The 18,031-nt window shown below is 34.5% G+C and overlaps 1 protein-coding gene across 1 annotated transcript; it reads left to right on the top strand.

The window, feature by feature from the left end:
* The first annotated feature begins 13,609 nt into the window (after positions 1–13,609).
* Positions 13,610–16,159, top strand: LOC100795287 (uncharacterized). Its single transcript, XM_003535774.4, has 3 exons — positions 13,610–14,128; positions 15,499–15,603; positions 15,694–16,159. The coding sequence occupies exons 1-3, from the start codon at positions 13,814–13,816 to the stop codon at positions 16,003–16,005; spliced, it is 732 nt and encodes a 243-aa protein (XP_003535822.1). The 5' UTR covers positions 13,610–13,813; the 3' UTR covers positions 16,006–16,159.
* Positions 16,160–18,031: the final 1,872 nt, after the last annotated feature.

The raw sequence follows: 18,031 nt of genomic DNA, 5'->3' as shown, positions 1-18,031 counted from the left end.
AATTGTTAAATCAACGAGATGATTGTGACAGCGTGGCTTTTTTTTTCTTCTTTCCACTTGATTAATGATTGCATAAACCTCTTGGCTTGCCAGGGAGACGAGAAACCATGTGTACATGTGGAAGCTAATAGGGTGTAAACTGCTGGCCAATTATGCTTTTCATTCTGTTAGATGACCACGAAAAACAAAAAACAAAACGCTAATAGTGTATCAAATCTTGTATTTCTTTTAATATATTAACGAATAAATGATTTTCCAATCTGAATAGAGCCATAAATTATATAGTAAATCAAACAAACAACTTTTGTGATCCAGTATCAAAGATATAAAATTGACCGAGTGATTAAGAAATAATTAAAGGAAAAAAGTTGTAGATATAACCACTCTTATTAATAAAAATTATGTTAAATTAATTTTTTGGTCTTTTAATTTATTATTTAAGTTTTATTTAATTTATTACTTTTTTTCTTTTAATAGCATCGTGTATTTTGTTATATTTTAAAATCACTTAGTGACGATTTTAAATCGCTACATATTATATTTTCTTAACATCTTTAACTCAATTTTGACGGTAAAATCAAATTGAATCATTTTTAAAAATTAGATAAATAAATTAAACACCAAAATAATTATAAGACTAAATTAAATCTAAAAAATAAATTAGAAGACTAAAAACTAATTTAACCTAAAAATTAACAAACTAATAATTAATATTTACATATAAACAAATATATGATTCAATAATTTAATTACTTTTTCCTAAACTTTCAATTATGCTTTTGAATCTTATAAATGACCATGAAAAAGAAAAACTAAAATATTTTTTATAGGATAAATTTTTATTTTGATCTTAAAAGTACAAGACAGTAATAAATTATTTCTTGAAAGATAAAAAATTTAAATTTTATCTTCGAATGTGTAAAAGATATGATAATTTAATTGTACTGACCATTTAATAACAAATAAGTCTATAAACTTTACAATATATCAAATTGGTTTAAAAAATACAATTTCATAAAAAAAGAATTAGACTGCAAAAAGAATATTATTAAAGCACAAGGATAAAACCACAAGATGTGATCTCATCCTGGAAAAACAACATTACAATTTACAACCAAAGGTATCAGTCAATAATACAAATTGTTGTACAAATATGATTTTTCAAATGGCTTAATACTGAGTACATACGAAGTAGACATTCAATTTTATTTCAAGACATATGGGTTTGCTAGGGTTTATCCCCCTCTAACCCCATCGACGTCACCCCTCCACCTCTCTGCCTCCATGGACCCTATTTGTTCATGGAGCTTCCTTTCTTTCGATTGGCCGCTTGCACCACCTCCCAAACAACCATCTCAGCCCCCATCCTTTGCTGAAGCACTATGCAACACTTTAGATATCCCGCTTAGTCAGCTATGTAAGCCATGTTTGAAGGGTGAATCAATATCGATCAAGATCTCAGAAGAAAAAAAAAAGTACAAGAAAGGGTTATATGGCTGTAAGAACAGCTTTTACGAACTTCTGAGCATAGCCAAAGGAATTGTCTTCGTAAAAATCTCAGGTTTGAGTTAGAAGCTTGGTAAACTCTAGAAACCTCTAAGTCGTTGGAGTGTGATCCCCCTGGGTAAGGGTTACTACGAATTCAGTTTTGCATCCCCTGAAGATTTTCGCAATGTGTGGGCAGTGGATGGCTAGAACCTAAACCCAGGTATCTTGCATACCCAATGTTGGGTCTAACTCTGCGATCTTCCTTTGGAATATTGGAGGCGCCTCTTCAGTCACTACGTGAGGATTCTTGTGGACATCGATCTTTCTACTAAATTGCACCAGGAAATCTTAGTTGAAAGAGAAGGATATGCTTTCTTCGTCTTTGTGGTCTATGAAAGGCTTCCCCCTTTTTGCTCTTGCCACCATAGCCAACATCACGCAAGGCACTGCAAATCCTCTAAAGGCTCCTCGCATATCTCCTGCTAAAGCTCTGAAGGAGGAAACACAAGAACCTGGCCCCTCCAACCAAAACCAAAAGCAGGCTCCAAAGCTTAGTGCTCGCCATATGCCTACCAAGGCTTGCAAGGACGCAACCCAACAAAACCTAGAGAATGCTTATCATATTTCTGATGCAGAATCTGATTCAAACCCTGGACATATTGTTCCCACTCCCCCTCTGGGTGCAAGCTCTCCCCCAACTAGCAGACAAGGTGTTCAAATGTCTTCTTCAGGTAAGGTAGAAGTCGTAGTTGACACTCTTAACTTTACTATAACTCCCTCTAGTTTGAAAAATGACATCGAGGTAGTGTCTAAATTCTAGGCTGACATTGTGGATGAGGAACATGATGAATCTGGCCAAGAGGAAGAGGACGAGAATAGAGGGTTCATAGAGGTCCTTTCAAAGCACCAAAAAAGAAGAAAAAAAATTAAGCTTACCAAGTCCACTAGCCGTAAATCCACAACTCATTTGAGAGTCGTCCACAAGAAGAATACATCATGAATATCCTCTTTTGGAATGTAAGAGGATTAGGAAACCAACCTTCCAAGTTGGTTTTGAAGGAGCTTTATTTGACTCATAAATCTGATTGTTTACTGCTGGCAGAGCCTTGGATTAACTTTAATAGTATTCCTATTTATTATTCGAACTTTATGGGTCTGAATCCGTAGATTTCTAATCAAAGAATGTCAAACAATCCTATGTTATGGTTTCTATGTAAAAGCCATCTTAATCCAACCTTTATGGATGCTTCTTCTCAACACATAACCTTCTCTGTTTCTTGGAACGAAAAAATATTCTATTGTTCTACAATGTACGCCAATACTAATCATGTTTTGCAAAGAAGACTTTGGATGGATCTTACCACCCTCCAACAATATTTACAGGGTATTTGGCTTTTCTTAAGGGACTTTAATGCTATACTTAGGGAGCATGAGTGTAGAGGCGGTCGTCTCCCTCTTCCCGCTTCCTATGATAATTTCCAGGCTTGGACGGATGCCAGTGCCCTTAACCACATTGATACCATTGGTGCTCTCTATGCCTAGTCAAATGGTCGTCATACTAATAGGCACATTGAAGCTCACCTGGATAGGGCCATCGATAACGATGATTGCCTGGATAGTTGGGACTCCTTATCCTGTTGCAACCTTACCAGAAGTCAATCAAACCATTTTTCTTTACTAGTTGTCCTTAAATTTGATTCTACCACATTTTCATCCTCTTTCAAATTTTACTCCATGTGGACTTCTCATCCCGATTATCGATATCTTGTTTAAGATGAACTAGATGTTCATCCTTAGAGTAGACAATAACATCTTTACCTCATGTGATGATATTCAATAGCTTGTGACCCATTACTTCTCTTTTTTTATACGCTACTGAGAATCATTGTGTTGAAAATGACCTCATAGCTACTTTAATTCTCTCCTTGGCTTCCTCTGACAACAAGTGTATGCTCACTAATTTGCCTATCAAAGAAGAAGTTAGACTCGTTTTTGCTATGAATGGTTACAGGGCTTCAAGCCTAGATGGTTTTGGAGGGAGCTTCTTCCAAGCATTCTAGGATATTATTCATCAAGATGTTTATAATTCGGTGATGCAATCTTTTGCTAATTCTTGGCTTTTGCCTAATCTCAACTCCAACCTAGTTGTTCTCATTCCAAAGTTCTAGGGTGCTGATAAAATAGAGGACTATAGGCCAATTGCCCTAGCCAACTTCCAATTCAAAGTGATTACTAAGATCCTAGCGGACAGGCTGGCCTCTGTAGCCCCTAAGATCATCTCTGAGGAGCAGTAAGGCTTCATGTAGGGAAGGAACATTACCGAGTGTATTGGCATAACCTCAGAAGCCATAGATCTCCTTAATCAGAAGACTTTTGGGGGCAACCTGGTTCTGAAATTCGACATTAAAAAGCAGGGATTTTCATAACCCTATTATGCAAAAATTGGATATGCTTTTGAAATGGGTGCTCAAATTATTATATATATCACGATCGATATGGAAATGGATTGAGTAATCCCTTCCTTTATACAAGAAAAAACATTTCTAGTTTGCATGATCTAATCACTGATCCTGAAAATTTCTACAATAAGATTAGGTAGGTCACTCGCATAGTTCCCTATCCAAGTCGGGGATTTGATACAATAGACTGGTCATTCCTCTTGATTGTGCTTAATGCATTTGGCTTCTCTCCCATTTTTTGTATTTGGGTTGGAATTATCCTCAGCTCTGCTAAGCTCTTTTTCGCTATCAATGCCAAGTCAATGGGCTTCCTCTCTTGCAACAAGGAGATCCTCTCTCCCCCCTCCTTTTTTGCCTTGCGAAAGATGTTCTTAGTCGTGACATTTCCAAATCAGTTGTTGCGGGTAAACTCAAGTTGATGGCGGGTCCAAGGAACTTTAAGTATCCCTCTTACGCGTTCTACATGGATTATTTGACTATCTTTTGTAAAGGTGATGCTAACAACCTTAAAAGCTTAATGGACCTCTTCCTAAGATTTGGAGATGCTTCAGGACAACACCTTGGTCTTCATAAATGTAGATTTTTTGTCGGTAACCTCTCTAGAGCCAGATTGCACATCTCTACTAGGCTAGTTTTTGTTCAAGGCCAACTCCTTTTAACTACCTTGGGGTCCCTATCTTCAAAGGTAAACCCAAAGCTATCCATTCAAGGCTGATGGCGGATAAAATTAAGTCTAAACTCAGTTCTTAAAAAGGCCACTTGCTCTCCATCATGGGTCGCGTGCAATAGTAAACTCAATCATCCAAGAATTGTTTCTTTATATCTTCCAAGTCTATCTCTGACCGATCTCTTTCCTCAAGCTTGTGAGTAGATGGCTATACAATTTTGTATGGACAGGAGACCTAAAGGTAAAAAAAATTGCAACTGTTAGCTGGCGGAAAATGTGTTCGAGGGGGGGGGGGGGGGGGGTTAGGCATTTATGATATCTGCCTTATTAACGAAGCTTACATGATGAAGCTTTTTTGGGACTTCAACACCGCCACTACTCAATGGGAAAACCTTTGTCATGCCCGCTTCCTCAACTTCAACATAAATAAATATATCAAGTCATCCATATGGCATAAAATTAAAAGCAAATTGGGTATGTTCAAGCTACACTCATCCTAGGTTATTGGAGATGGGAAATCTATTAACTTTTGGTGCAACACATGGCTACCTCATATGGTAGGGGAAGCTTTGAATCTGCCAGGGAGAATCAGCTCTTCTCTTAAGTATACTGTGAGTGATTTTTTACATAATGGTTCTTGGAACCTCACACCTTTTCTCCAGATTTGTGCTCTTAACTTAGTTGCTGGCATAGTCCAAATGGACATCCTTATTAGTCATCGGCCTAATGAGCTAATATGGGAGAAATATGATTCTAGAAGCCTCACACTCAAGATTGCTTTCAACTTCCTGTGTGGGAATGACATCCTATTAAAAAGAGGTTGCACGATAGTCTCCCAATGCAACCTTTGTTGCTCCACATTGAAACCACCAAGCACCTCTTTTTTTAGTGCCATTTGCAGTTTCTCTCTAGAACTGGCTTTCAAGTGAGTGTAATTGCTCTATCAATTTATCATCCTTGCTTTCTATTTTATCTTGCTGCGAATATTTTTCTAGTAGCCAGCTCTGAGACATGGCCTTGGTTGGGATTGCAAACACAATTTGGGCCATTTAGCACTCCAGAAATAGTATCCGCTTCCAAAATATATCTATCCCTTTACATATAAATTGTGTTCTAATCTCTCTTTCCACCTCTCTTTTAGGGAGCATCTCTAAAGGCACTTTGAAATCCTCCATGCAGGAATTTTCAATCTTAAAGAACTTTGGAATTTGCTGCCACCCCTTTTAAAGGGCTTTCCATCCATCATATTTCTTGGTATCCTCCTCTCTATGGATGGATTAAAGGGAACTTGGATGGCGCTACTCAAGGTCATCCTAGTCCTACTGCCTATGGAGGTCTTTTTTGAGATTACCTTAGGAGAGCTATTGGATGTTTTTGTAGCAATATTGGCTCCTCCACAACATTCGTTTCAGAGATTTGGGGAGCGATATTTATCATTGACCTAGCTTGGAAAAAGGGTTGGCATTCCTTTTGGCTCAAGTGTGACTCTTCTATGGTGGTGTAGGCCTTTTCGAAGCACTCTTTTGTCCCTTGGAATCTTAGAAATCATTGGCTCAATTGTTTGAATTTAGTTTCTAAGATGAACTTTTGTCTCTCTCATATTTGTAGAGAAAGGAATTCTTGTGCAGATAAATTAGTTAACCATGGTTTTTTTGTTACTTCTTTTACCTGGCGGGAGTCAGTCCTTATTTTTTCTGTAGTTGACTATAGGCATAATAGATTAGGCTTACCTGACTATAGATTTTGTTGATCTGCTCTACCATAGGTTTTGGTTATGTCCCCCCATGTTATTTTGTCTTTGTATCTTTCTATCTTTCTCTAATAATGTTTTGGCTTGGTTAGGGTGGTGGGGAAGGGGGTGCCAACATAGTTGGGATGTCCTTCCCTATCCATGACTGCTCCTAGCCATTTTTTCAAAAAAAAAAAAGGCTTAATACGCAATTTGGTCCCTTAGTTTATTAAAAGTGCTCAATTAGGTCCTTTAGTTTTTTAAGTATGCAATTGGATCCCTTTGTATTTTAATTTTATCCAATTGGGCATTTCCGTCCTTCTATGTCCAATTGGGTAAAAATTAAAAAAAGACTTAAATACCTTTTTAGTCATTCCAGTTTAACGAACAACCAAATATCATCCAGGATTTTTAGAAAATGCAAAACTACACTAGTGATCTCCCATACACACTAGAGGATTCAAAAACAAATTAGATAAAGCATATATAAAACTTGACTTCTTGCACGAAGCCATTTTCATGATTTGATTTTCACTACTTCCATTATCTGATGAAAATGTATGTGTTTCTGTTGGAACACTATTTGATTTTTGAACAATATGAAGCACCAATACTCCAATTTGCCTCACATATCTGTATCGGATGCCAATACTCTTGGATACTTCACTGATACATATCCGTGAAATTTCCAAACCTAAGAAGCACCAATATTCAATTTGCATCACATATTTAATACTGATACTATTTGGACACTTTGCCGATACGTATCGATGAAGTATCCAAGCTTTTAAAATATTTTATGAAAACTCAATACAACTACATAAAACACTTATATGAATGATTTCAAGAAAGGATGAAAATTTATAGTACTTTTCTATATGTAAATAATAGAAATTAATTTATGATGTCGATGAGTTATAACTTTTTTTGTTTTTATTAATGTTCAAGAAATATTTCTTTAATTTGGGTTTGCAGAATTGCACTTATATATTTAATGTTATTTTTATGATTTTTTTATACATTTCTAAATACATATCGTACACGTATTGTATCCTATATTTTTTTGAAATAATCACATTGTCGTATCAGATATGTATTGTATCCAATACATGTATCATATATATGCATGAACATCCAAATAGTATGAATAACAACAAAAAACCAAATAGCCATAAATCCTTCCTTATCCAAAGCAGCAGTCGAAACCAGCCCTTGGAATTGATAAAACTGCATTTCAATGTTATTATTCCATAAATAGCACATTCCTAGCTAGCTATGCCAAAAATTCATACCAAACCTTCCCAAACCACCTACAATCAAGTTGTAAGTGTTTTTGTAGTTTTGTATATTAAGTTCCACAGCCTACACACATGCATTCATCTTCTTCCTCCGATCCAGAACACCCCTTCTCAAATTTCTCTTTGATGCAATCTTATCTTGAATGACTTGCCATCCCTTCTTGAACATTATAACTTGATCATAAAATGGTCTCAGAAATTTAGTGACAAGACCATTTTGTTGCATTTTTTACACATTTTAAAACTAAATTTGAATTTTTTATCCTTTAAAGACTAAATTTGCCATTGCCTCACACTTTCCGTTTCCAAGATCAAAATGGGATCAATTTGAATACAGCCATAAATTATATAGAAAACCAAAGATACAACTTTTATCATATACGATTAACAATTTAACTTTTACTATTGATTGAAAACTCCAATTAATCTTTTGGATGATTGTTGTTAACTCATTGGCAAATGCCCTTTCCCAGTTCTTTAGAAATTAACATTTCTCAATGTATAACCCCTATAACAAATGCATGGATGATCATACCATACAATAACAATAAAGCACAGAAAAGAAACAATAAAAATCAGTATTGCATTAAATAGATAGTAAGGACAGATTATATTACAAGAGCATTTGCTTGCTAGGCTCCTAACAATGGGGGTTTAGCCTTTCATTATCATGAGAGGTTTTACACTTTAGAGGCTGATGTGAATAGAAAAAGAGGGATGGATAGAGGAGGAGAAGGAGATAATGGACATAGAAAGAGGGTTTCCCCTATTAGAGATACTCAGGCTTAGGATATATTCATTAGAGAGCTCTGAGTCTTGGTGTCTCGGTCTGTGTCGGGTTGTCTTTCTCCTTTGCTTCCTACTCCTTTTATAGGCCTAAGGTAGCTTAATTTCCATGTGACCTCACGGTTAGCGCGGCTTTCGCGCTAAGCGCACCTTTGGGCTTCTTCGTGAGCCTTCTTCGCGCTAAGTGTGAGTTGACCGTTAAGCAAGGAAACACGCTGTGCCTATCTTATGCGCTAAGTGAGCTGTCCCAATCTTCAACTTTTCTTCCCGTTTTTGCACCAATTTTCCTCCAAAGCACTTGAAATTTTCTTCTTTTAACTTTTGCTGATAAAAAATTACAAAGATATTAATTTCTTTATTATTTCATTTAAAACAATAGTAAAGTGAAAAAATTATAATCATTCTTAGCCAAAATTAACTCAAATTTTGCAGTTATCAATTGTATCACAATTATCAAAGTCCCATTTTCACAATAAGTCATTGTATCACAATTATCAAAGTCCCATTTTCACAATAAGTCATTCTCTAAATTTTGAAGAGATATTTTTTCAAAGACAAAAGATACTCTTCATGAAAAATAATTTTATTCAAGTGAAATAAGATTAGACGTTATAAAGTGGGTTAAACCTATCAAGCCAACCCACCAAACTTATCATTAAAAACGTGTATAAAATGATATGACATGTTAGATAATTTAACCCACAAATTCTCTTAACTTGCCAATCCAATGGGTTGAAAGTGCATTGGGTCAGGTTAACGAGGACAGATTCTAGCATGCGTAGGGGAAACTCAGTTTGCTAGGTGCGAAAGCTATCAAGGTCATTTGATTTACTTGTCTGTAATCCAACGGTGTATTTTGGGTATACAAACAAAAAATATGTGAAGACCACCGTGGGAGAAACCACATTAGATCAAATTAAAATTTTAATTTTTTTTCTTTCCGTCCATTTAGACCACCATGGGCATTCTCTTGTATTCTCCCCCGGATGATTTGTGACGCTTTGTCAATATTGAACAAACACAAGAAGGCTCCATTCATCATTCATATCTTTCAAAACAAAAATACAAGATAAATAATACCCATTACAAACGAATTTGCAATTACTAAATTTTTTATGGTGTGAAATTTGAATTCTAAAAATTTACCCAAATTTACAAAATTTTGCAACAAAAGATCAAACTTTGGTTGGAAGGCACATGAAATGACAGGCAACTACAGAGGAGCACGTGAGGGAGGAGAAGGTGAAAACGAGGTCATAGATTCCAAATCTGTTGTGTGTGAGGCCATGGATCTGAGGTGCGAGTCCATTTTCAAATTTGAAGCATGAAGTGTGTTTCTAGATTTGATGCACGAGTATGTTTCCAGATCCAACATGTAGCGATGACGGAGAGGGAAATGGCAGTCTTCGACACGTCGGTGCCGCCACGAGGACTGATGAGGATCTTGATATTATTGTTCTTCGTATTGTTGGGATGTGTGGGTGTTAAGCCATTTGTCGAAAGGGGGAAGATTTTCTAGTTAAAAATATCAAGCCACAAGGGGGACACGACATCACAGATGGCAAGTGATAGAGTAGCAACGTTTCCTTGAAGATGAAGAGCCTCACGGCGGGAGGTTGCACTTGACCATGAATGGTGTCGATGATGCCGGTGAAACAACGAAGAAAATGAAGGAAGAGGAGATCGACACATTCTATTTTTTTTTCAGTGTAAGCATGTCCACCGTAATCTCCACTTATTTTAACCATTGATTGCATCTAACGCATCTTATTACACCACATTTTCCTTTCCTACGGTGGAAAATAAGTTTATCTTTTCCACCCTAGTCTTTGTTTGTTAACTAGTTAAGTTGTCTCTTTCAAATCTTCCAAGTTAAGCTTAAGAGGACGACCCATAATGAGATAAGATGAGTATTTTTTTATAGCAACATACTCATAATATTATATCATTAAAAATCTGTTGGATAATACATGATGAAATATAATTGTAAACACATAGGACCAACATAGATTATAGAAACCGTAGCCATGGCATGTGCAGCTACATTAGTTTGTCTTTGAACAAAACTAACATGACAGTTTGGGAAAGACGAAAGGAGATTCGTACACAAACCTAATATTCTTCCAAACTTTGAGGCATCATCCTTTCCACTGTGCCAAAAAGAGACAACACGTTGCAATGACCTCAATAAGACAATAACCACTTTGTCAATCGGTAACTCTTGTAACCATTTGATAGCATCATAAATGAAATGAGTACTTAGTATACTATGCATGGTTCATTGCATAAAATTTAAATTATAGGATATTTTTGTGTAATAAATTATAGGAGTCTATGAATATGGAATTTTTAAAAAATTGTACTTAATATAGTAATAAATTAGTTGTAAAACTCAATTATGAACTTGATATACACAATTAGTAAATCAGTTTCTATCCGTGTCCAGTCAACCTTTTTAGATTTCCAGCACATGAGTTTTGCCTAAGCGGTACCTTGAGGGTCCCTACATAGAAGTTGAGAAGTGCAAATTTGATTCTATACTTTGGCTTCTTCTTCTTTTTTTTAATTGCACACAGTAGTTGGTGTAGTGATGCCATAAAAATTAAGGAGCTTGTGATTTAGGTATTATTATTCCCATTATATTTATTTTTCTTACTCAACTATTACAAAATAAAAAACTATTGCATGTGACTTATTCCAATTTCAAATCATTCTTTGTCATGTTTAATCACACTATGTGTTTGACACAAAATTGATTAAAATAATTCACTGTCATTGTATTAGATCCAATATTGCTGAATAAAATAATTTTCATAATATATAATTTTATAATATTAAATAATAATTACCACTAATATTATTTTATAATATTTCAATCAAACATGTCTTAATAAAGAGTTATATTAAATTTATCTAAATTTTTTTATTCGCGTCTCTTGATAACTTTTTTCCACCTCTTATTTCTGTATTTTTTTTAAAATTATATTTTTATTATTGCATTGAAAGTAATTGACTATAGCGGTTTAAATTCAGTGACTGTTTTTATCATGAAAAAATTTAATATATTTTTATTTTAATTTTTATAAATCATGTTAACAAATGTTATAAATCTTAATTAATTTTAATAAAAAGAATTTTCTCTTCACTCATGTGTTGAAAGGAATATTTATATAATTTTTTATTTCTCTTTACTCATTAAATGTCTGTTAGGTGGAGCCAATGAGATAAGGTAGGTCATGAACATCGCTAGGATCCTTATGGGTGACAATATTCTTTCCTTGAGTATTTTATGTAATTTTACACCCAAAGTTCAAACTCAAAATCACTCATTAAGCTATAACAATTTTGAGTCAATTAATTTACATGTTTGGTGGCTATGAAAATATATTTGAATTAGATTATTTTTTTTAAGGGTCTTTCACTTGTTGGTTCTTATAAATTTTTTTGCTAATCTTTTAGCCTTCTAATTATTGTTTTTTTGTCACAGTCATAAAGATTAGTCCTTAAGTGTGAAGAAATACTAACATCAAAAACCTATTTCACATGTCACATTAGAACATATGTCGCGTCAACAACTCATTTGACATATGTTTCATCAACAATATATGGACATTGATAACATATGACCAGTGAGCAACATATGGGGATTTGTATTTTAGTCCTCTAAATACATTTTATTGTTTTAGTTCATATAATGCAGAGGGATTGAAACAAAAATAAAATATATTTAGAAAGACTAAAAACAAAAGCTAAGTATATTAAGGTGGACCAAAACAAAAATTTGATATAAAACATAAATTAAGTATATTTAGAAGGATTAAAATATAAATTGGATGATCTTTCATGAACAACACTTCAAAGTTAAAACCTTTTATAAACTCACACCCAACCTCATGTGTTCTACCATAACAACGCATCATCTTTTATGCTAGTCATCTCACACTATTGAGACTAAAAAACTCATCATCCATATAAATTAAATTTATTTCTTAATATATATATATATATATATATATATATATATATATATATAATTACACTAATTTATATGAGAAGATCAATATTATTAAAATATAATAAATTTACCACAAATTAAAAACTATATTATTTGTTCATATTATTTTATATTTCCTCTCAACTCATATATAAACAAAAATAACTAATTTCATATTAATTAAGAAAATTAGTTGACATCATTTAATTTTACTAATTTCAAATAAAAAATAAGATTATTTGTAAAATATCTTTTATTGAAACTTATCTTAAACAAAAAAAATGCTTTAAAATAGAATTGGAATTAAATAAATGATATTTTAAAAATGATAACATTACTTAGATTTGTTTATATTTAAATTCAACATATAAATTATTTTTTTCTTATTATTTGTAATGTTGTAAATATTTTGATAGTTTTTTTTTAATTTCTAGAGATAAAAAAAAACTCGTGTTTCCTTGGTGTACTTATTTGATCAAGGGACTGTATTCCATTTGAATATATGTTTGTATAAAGTAATCGTTGCAAAGCGATATGTAGGCGGACGAAACAAATTTTTGGAAGAAAAAAGAAGAGATTTCACTAATTTATTTAGCTATGAAAAATAAAATAAAAATAAAAAGTATTTTTTTAAAAAAAAAACTAGTATACTAAGTCCACAGAAGCCCAGAAAATCTTGGATGAAATACACGTTAGGATTTTTATTTATTTGTTCTGTTATTTTGTATATAGAGCTAAATTGTAGTACAAATTTAAATATTATTAGGTTACATACTTTAAATTAAAGTCAGATTCAAATCTAATAAGATCCAGTCAGAGGTAACTTATTTTCACCCCTAAACAGGATCTCTCTGATTATACTCTAAGTTTGATTTTTTTTTTTTTTTGTAAAATATTGGGGTTTAAATGTTTATTTATTTGAGTTTGGATTTTTAATATTAAGGAATTAATATTTACATTTTAATTTATTTAAATTAGATATCTATAATTTTTACTTGCTATAACATTGATTACATTTTTTATATAAATAAAATATGTTTATAATTTTTATTCATTAAAGCATCAATTCTTAATTTTTTGTTTTTGAACAAATCAATTGTTAAATTAAAAACTTAAATAAGCAATAAAATATAAAGAAAAATATCCAAATTAAAATCTACAAGTCTTATTTAGGTACGACTCCGGCGCGGACAGTATTCCAACTTCCAACAAACAGAAGTTGTAGTAATTCTCAGGAGTCGTTTCACACACTCGAAGTCGTTTAACGCTAAACGACATTACCTCCGCAACCGGTGAACGGCAGAAGAAGTAAAGCGAGAAAACCGATATTCGCACTTTACCGCACCCAGCGACTCCGCGTGGTTTTGGCGAAAACTTCTAGAACATTCTTCCATGGAGGTTATCAGGGTTCTAGCGGCGGCGATCGTGGTAGCGGTGCTTGCGGCGGCTCTTCCGGCGGACGCCGGCGACGACAACCGAGTATTCGCGCCGTGCACGGACACGCGAGTGCAGAGATCCGACGGATTCACGTTCGGAATCGCGTTCGCTCCGAAGGACAAGTTCTTCTACAACAACAACAACAGCGTTCAGTTGTCGCCGTGCGACACGAGGCTCTCGCTCTCCAGTGCGAACTCTCAGATCTCCGTGTTCAGACCCAAGGTCGACGAGATCTCGCTCCTCACCGTTAATTCATCCTCCTTCGTCGCGGTTCGTTCTCTGTTACTATGTTTCGGTTCTGAATTTTGATTTTGGATAATAATATGGTTTGTGTTGTTGGTGATCGAAGTAACCTAAAGCAATTATACAATTTTTTTGATGTTTTGTTGTGTGTTTTTGAATTTTGTGGCACATGATTTCAAAATCTAGCACTGAACTATGATAATTGTTTTGGCATGCAATTAACTGGAAAAATATTCACGAAACCCTAATTTTCACTTTACATTGGACTTTGATTTATGGGAAATTGCGAACAAATGCCGCCAAAGCCGCCACAATTGTGGTTGTGGAGACTCAAAAAAACCTTGATGTTGTAGTCAAAATTGCGATTGTGTGGACTGTATTTTAAAACCTTGTTGGGGACAATGTAATTCCCGTGGTCATTTATTCTTATAATGATAGAAATCTTGGTGCATGTTTGTTTTATGTCTAAATACAAGCTATGCTTGTTTGAGTAACTGGAAAATGGGGAGTTGGAGGATTTGGAAGGAAGGTTACTTCACCTCTGCTTGGTAGAATGTAAAAGTGTGGAACGGTTTAAAGTGGAGTGAAACTCATATATAATATGAAATTTGGCCACTCCTATGGTATGAATGTGAGTTGAAATTGATTTTTGAGTGAAATGTGAAGATCCGAAACCTTTTTCTCACTCCATTTTCATTTCCCTTGTTATTTTCCACTTTCTCATGTTCAACTTACTCAAACATGTATTGCCTTAGTTTAAAACAAACTTCGAATATGTATGGCTCCCTAATAGACTAAATAGAGTCTGATTAGTTTCTGTTCTGTCTGAAATGGATGAGGCTATGAGTCCAGAAAAGGTTTGATTGTTGATTTGATTGAACTGATTGTTTCTTCATCCAATCTGATTTGATTCCGGCTGAGATTCTAGTGACAGAAATGCACAAGCAATGGGTAGGATACCTACAAAGGATCTTCGCCTCTCAAGTCAGTAATAATCCACTAAAGTGACGAGATGTAATGAATGTGCACCTTTCATAATGGCGTTGGTAGTATATATAGGTGTCAACTCTGGACTAGAATCCCTAGCACAGGGCCCAAGACTTCTTATGGATGATTATATGCCCGTTAGCATGTATTTGTAATAAACTACACTCCCAGTGTTGACTATGGTCAGAATTTCATGGAGGTGTTTGGGCTTTATAAACTACACTCCCGGTGTTGACTATGGGTTGGGCCTAAGTGAATGTAGGCCCATCTGTAACAGTTCCTAACTGTTGATCTGTGTGGATTGATTTCATCACAAGTTTGGTTAACTTTTGTTTTTGTCTCTGTTTGATTAATTTGTGTTGGATTGTTTGTTTGCCATTTTGGTTCTGTTAATTGTTTTCCTTGTGCAGGACTCATATGGCTATATGGTTGCATTTGCTGGCCACAGATATGCAGCAAGATCGCCTCCTGCTTTTGTTGCAAACGGCACATATACTGTTACCAGTTTTACTCTTGTAAGGAGCTTTTTCTTTTGAATATAGTATTTCAACATTGTGGTCACAATCATAATCCATACTAAGAACCAACTGAACCTGTCTCTGCAGGTCCTTGAGTTTAAGAGGGGCAGGCTGCAAAATTTATATTGGAAAAGAGATGGGTGTTCTAAATGCTCAAGCAACTCGAAAGCTGTCTGTCTCAACAATCAGGATTGTGCACTACAAACATCCACTTGCAAGAGCCATGGAGGAACTGTGGATTGCAGCATAGGAATACAATTGGCATTCTCTGGCACAGATAGACACCTTGCAGTTCTCAACTCTTGGTATGAAGTGAAAAACCTTCGCCAGTATTCACTCTATGGTCTTTATTCAAATCTGAGAGATTCCCTCACTAGCCAGTATGATAAGTTTTTTTAATTCCCTTTAGTTCTTTGGTTAGTTTTATCTGTACCATTCCATTGTGATTTGCTCTTGTTATTACTTTAGCCACATCCCAACCCTTCTCTTATCAATATATTTGTGAAAAACCAGAATGATGGCATGTATATTTATATAACAGTTGTTTTTAATATTTTGGAAAGAGTGCAATACGAATGAATTTGTCGTTAACTGAGGCAAACTATGTTGGACTTGGGGCATGCCAAATAGTGTAACTGACCCCCTTCAAATTGAAGAATGTAGTGTGGCCAACTTCGATCAAACAAGCATCAAAATGTCTTGTAGTTCCACATGAATTATTGAGTGATGCATGTATTTTCTGTTGGATATTATGAAAATTACTGATCTTTTGTTGTCATTTTAAAAATGCTGATATCACTTTTAGTAATGTGTTTGCTGTTTTTATTTTGAAATTTTAGTGACAACTAATACAACTAATTAGTATTTGTATGTGTTATCATCTTATTACTAAATGTCTCACATTAGAGTAACTCGTTCTTTTCTCACTTAGGCTTAGTTTAAATTAGACTTGCACATTATTAAGTGTAGGTACAGTTTTAGGTTTGCGGTGTGTTTGGATTTCTGGTGGGAGACTCCAAAAGTATCTTTGAAAGGAAAATAAGTTTGGTATTATGTTTGGTTACTCCCCCAAAATATGTTTGAGGCTAAAATGCAGTATAAAAACTTAGTTTCGGAGAAGTAACTATTAGGATATTCTCCCAAACCCAGTTTGTAAACTTAAGTTTGCAAATTGCAATCCAAACATGCACTTGAAAAATGAATTTAATTTTGATGCTTGGTTAGTATCAAGATTTTTACACTCTTAACTAATTACATACCAATATATGATTTATAAAGCATTATAGGAGTTAATGATTCAATTGTGTGACAATTTAATTTAATATTGGTTAACAGTATGAAATAATTTTATATTTTGTATATTTTCCAATTAAATTCTTAAAAAAAATTATCTCGTTAAAGTTTAGGGTGAGAGGAGTTTCCGGGAAGTTATCTTTTTTTCTCCATACAGGTATGGGTCCAAGGTCCAAAGTGTAGACATTATTATATATCGAACCAAACGCTTATTACGAACCAAAAAATTAAAGCAAAATACTTGGACTCGTTTGGTGTGGTTGTCTTATGGGAGTTGCTACGTGCACCCAGCATTATTGCTGGGGCACCCAGCAAACAGTGAAGTGGCGAAACTGCCCTTCAGCAATTATTCTTCCGGAAGAAGGTTCTTCCGGAAAGTTTCCGGACGTAATCCTTCCTGAAAGTTTCCGGAAGAACCTTCTTCCGAATTCAATAATTTGTGTCTTCCGGAAAAACTCACAGACAATTTCCGGAAGAACGTCATCCGGAATGTTTCCGGAAGAAGCTTCTTCCGGAAGAATTCCAGTGTCTTCCGGAAGAAGCTTCTTCCGGAAGTCTTCCGGAAGAAGCTTCTTCCGGAAGTTATTTTTTTTTTTAATGCGTACGTAATGACGATTTTGCCCTTGTGTAAATTTCTTTAAATTAACGTCTTCAGGCTGTGTTTTACTGCGCTTTCTTTCTTTCTTCTTCCGTTTGCTTTGTTTCTTCTTCCGTTTGCTGTTGTTTCGGTGGTGGTCCCTTCAGCAGTCTGTTGGTGGTCCAGTGAAGTGAAGTATTTGAAGATTTGGTGGTCCCGTGTTCCGTATTTGAAATTTTATTAGTGGTTGTTGTTCCTATTTTGTCGGAGGTACGCGTTTATTTCGTTTTCCGGTTAGCTTTTAGAGAAGAAAAACAGTAAAAAATGTATCCGGAAGAAATTTTAGGCACAGAAGGAGGAAGGTCCGGAATGACCACTTCCGGATGAAGGTCTTCCGGAAGTTACGAATATTACTAATTTATTAATTTCTGTTTTATAATTTTTTTAATTTCTGTTTTATAATTTTTTTAATTTCTGTTTTATATATATTTCTGTTAGTTAATAATGAATTATTGGTTTAATTAGGTATAATGATATATATTGTGGATTAAGTGT

Source organism: Glycine max, chromosome 10 (assembly GCF_000004515.6).
Source record: "Glycine max cultivar Williams 82 chromosome 10, Glycine_max_v4.0, whole genome shotgun sequence".
In the NCBI taxonomy this organism is placed as follows: domain Eukaryota; kingdom Viridiplantae; phylum Streptophyta; class Magnoliopsida; order Fabales; family Fabaceae; genus Glycine; species Glycine max.
This window is presented reverse-complemented; position numbering and strand designations above follow the sequence as displayed.

Bases quoted from the DNA above. Each gene is read 5' to 3' on its own strand.
- LOC100795287 (XM_003535774.4), top strand. From the start codon at position 13,814: ATGGAGGTTATCAGGGTTCTAGCGGCGGCGATCGTGGTAGCGGTGCTT. The intron at 14,129-15,498 runs GTTCGTTCTCTG...TTCCTTGTGCAG, and splicing joins ATTCATCCTCCTTCGTCGCG to GACTCATATGGCTATATGGT. The intron at 15,604-15,693 runs GTAAGGAGCTTT...CTGTCTCTGCAG, and splicing joins CTGTTACCAGTTTTACTCTT to GTCCTTGAGTTTAAGAGGGG.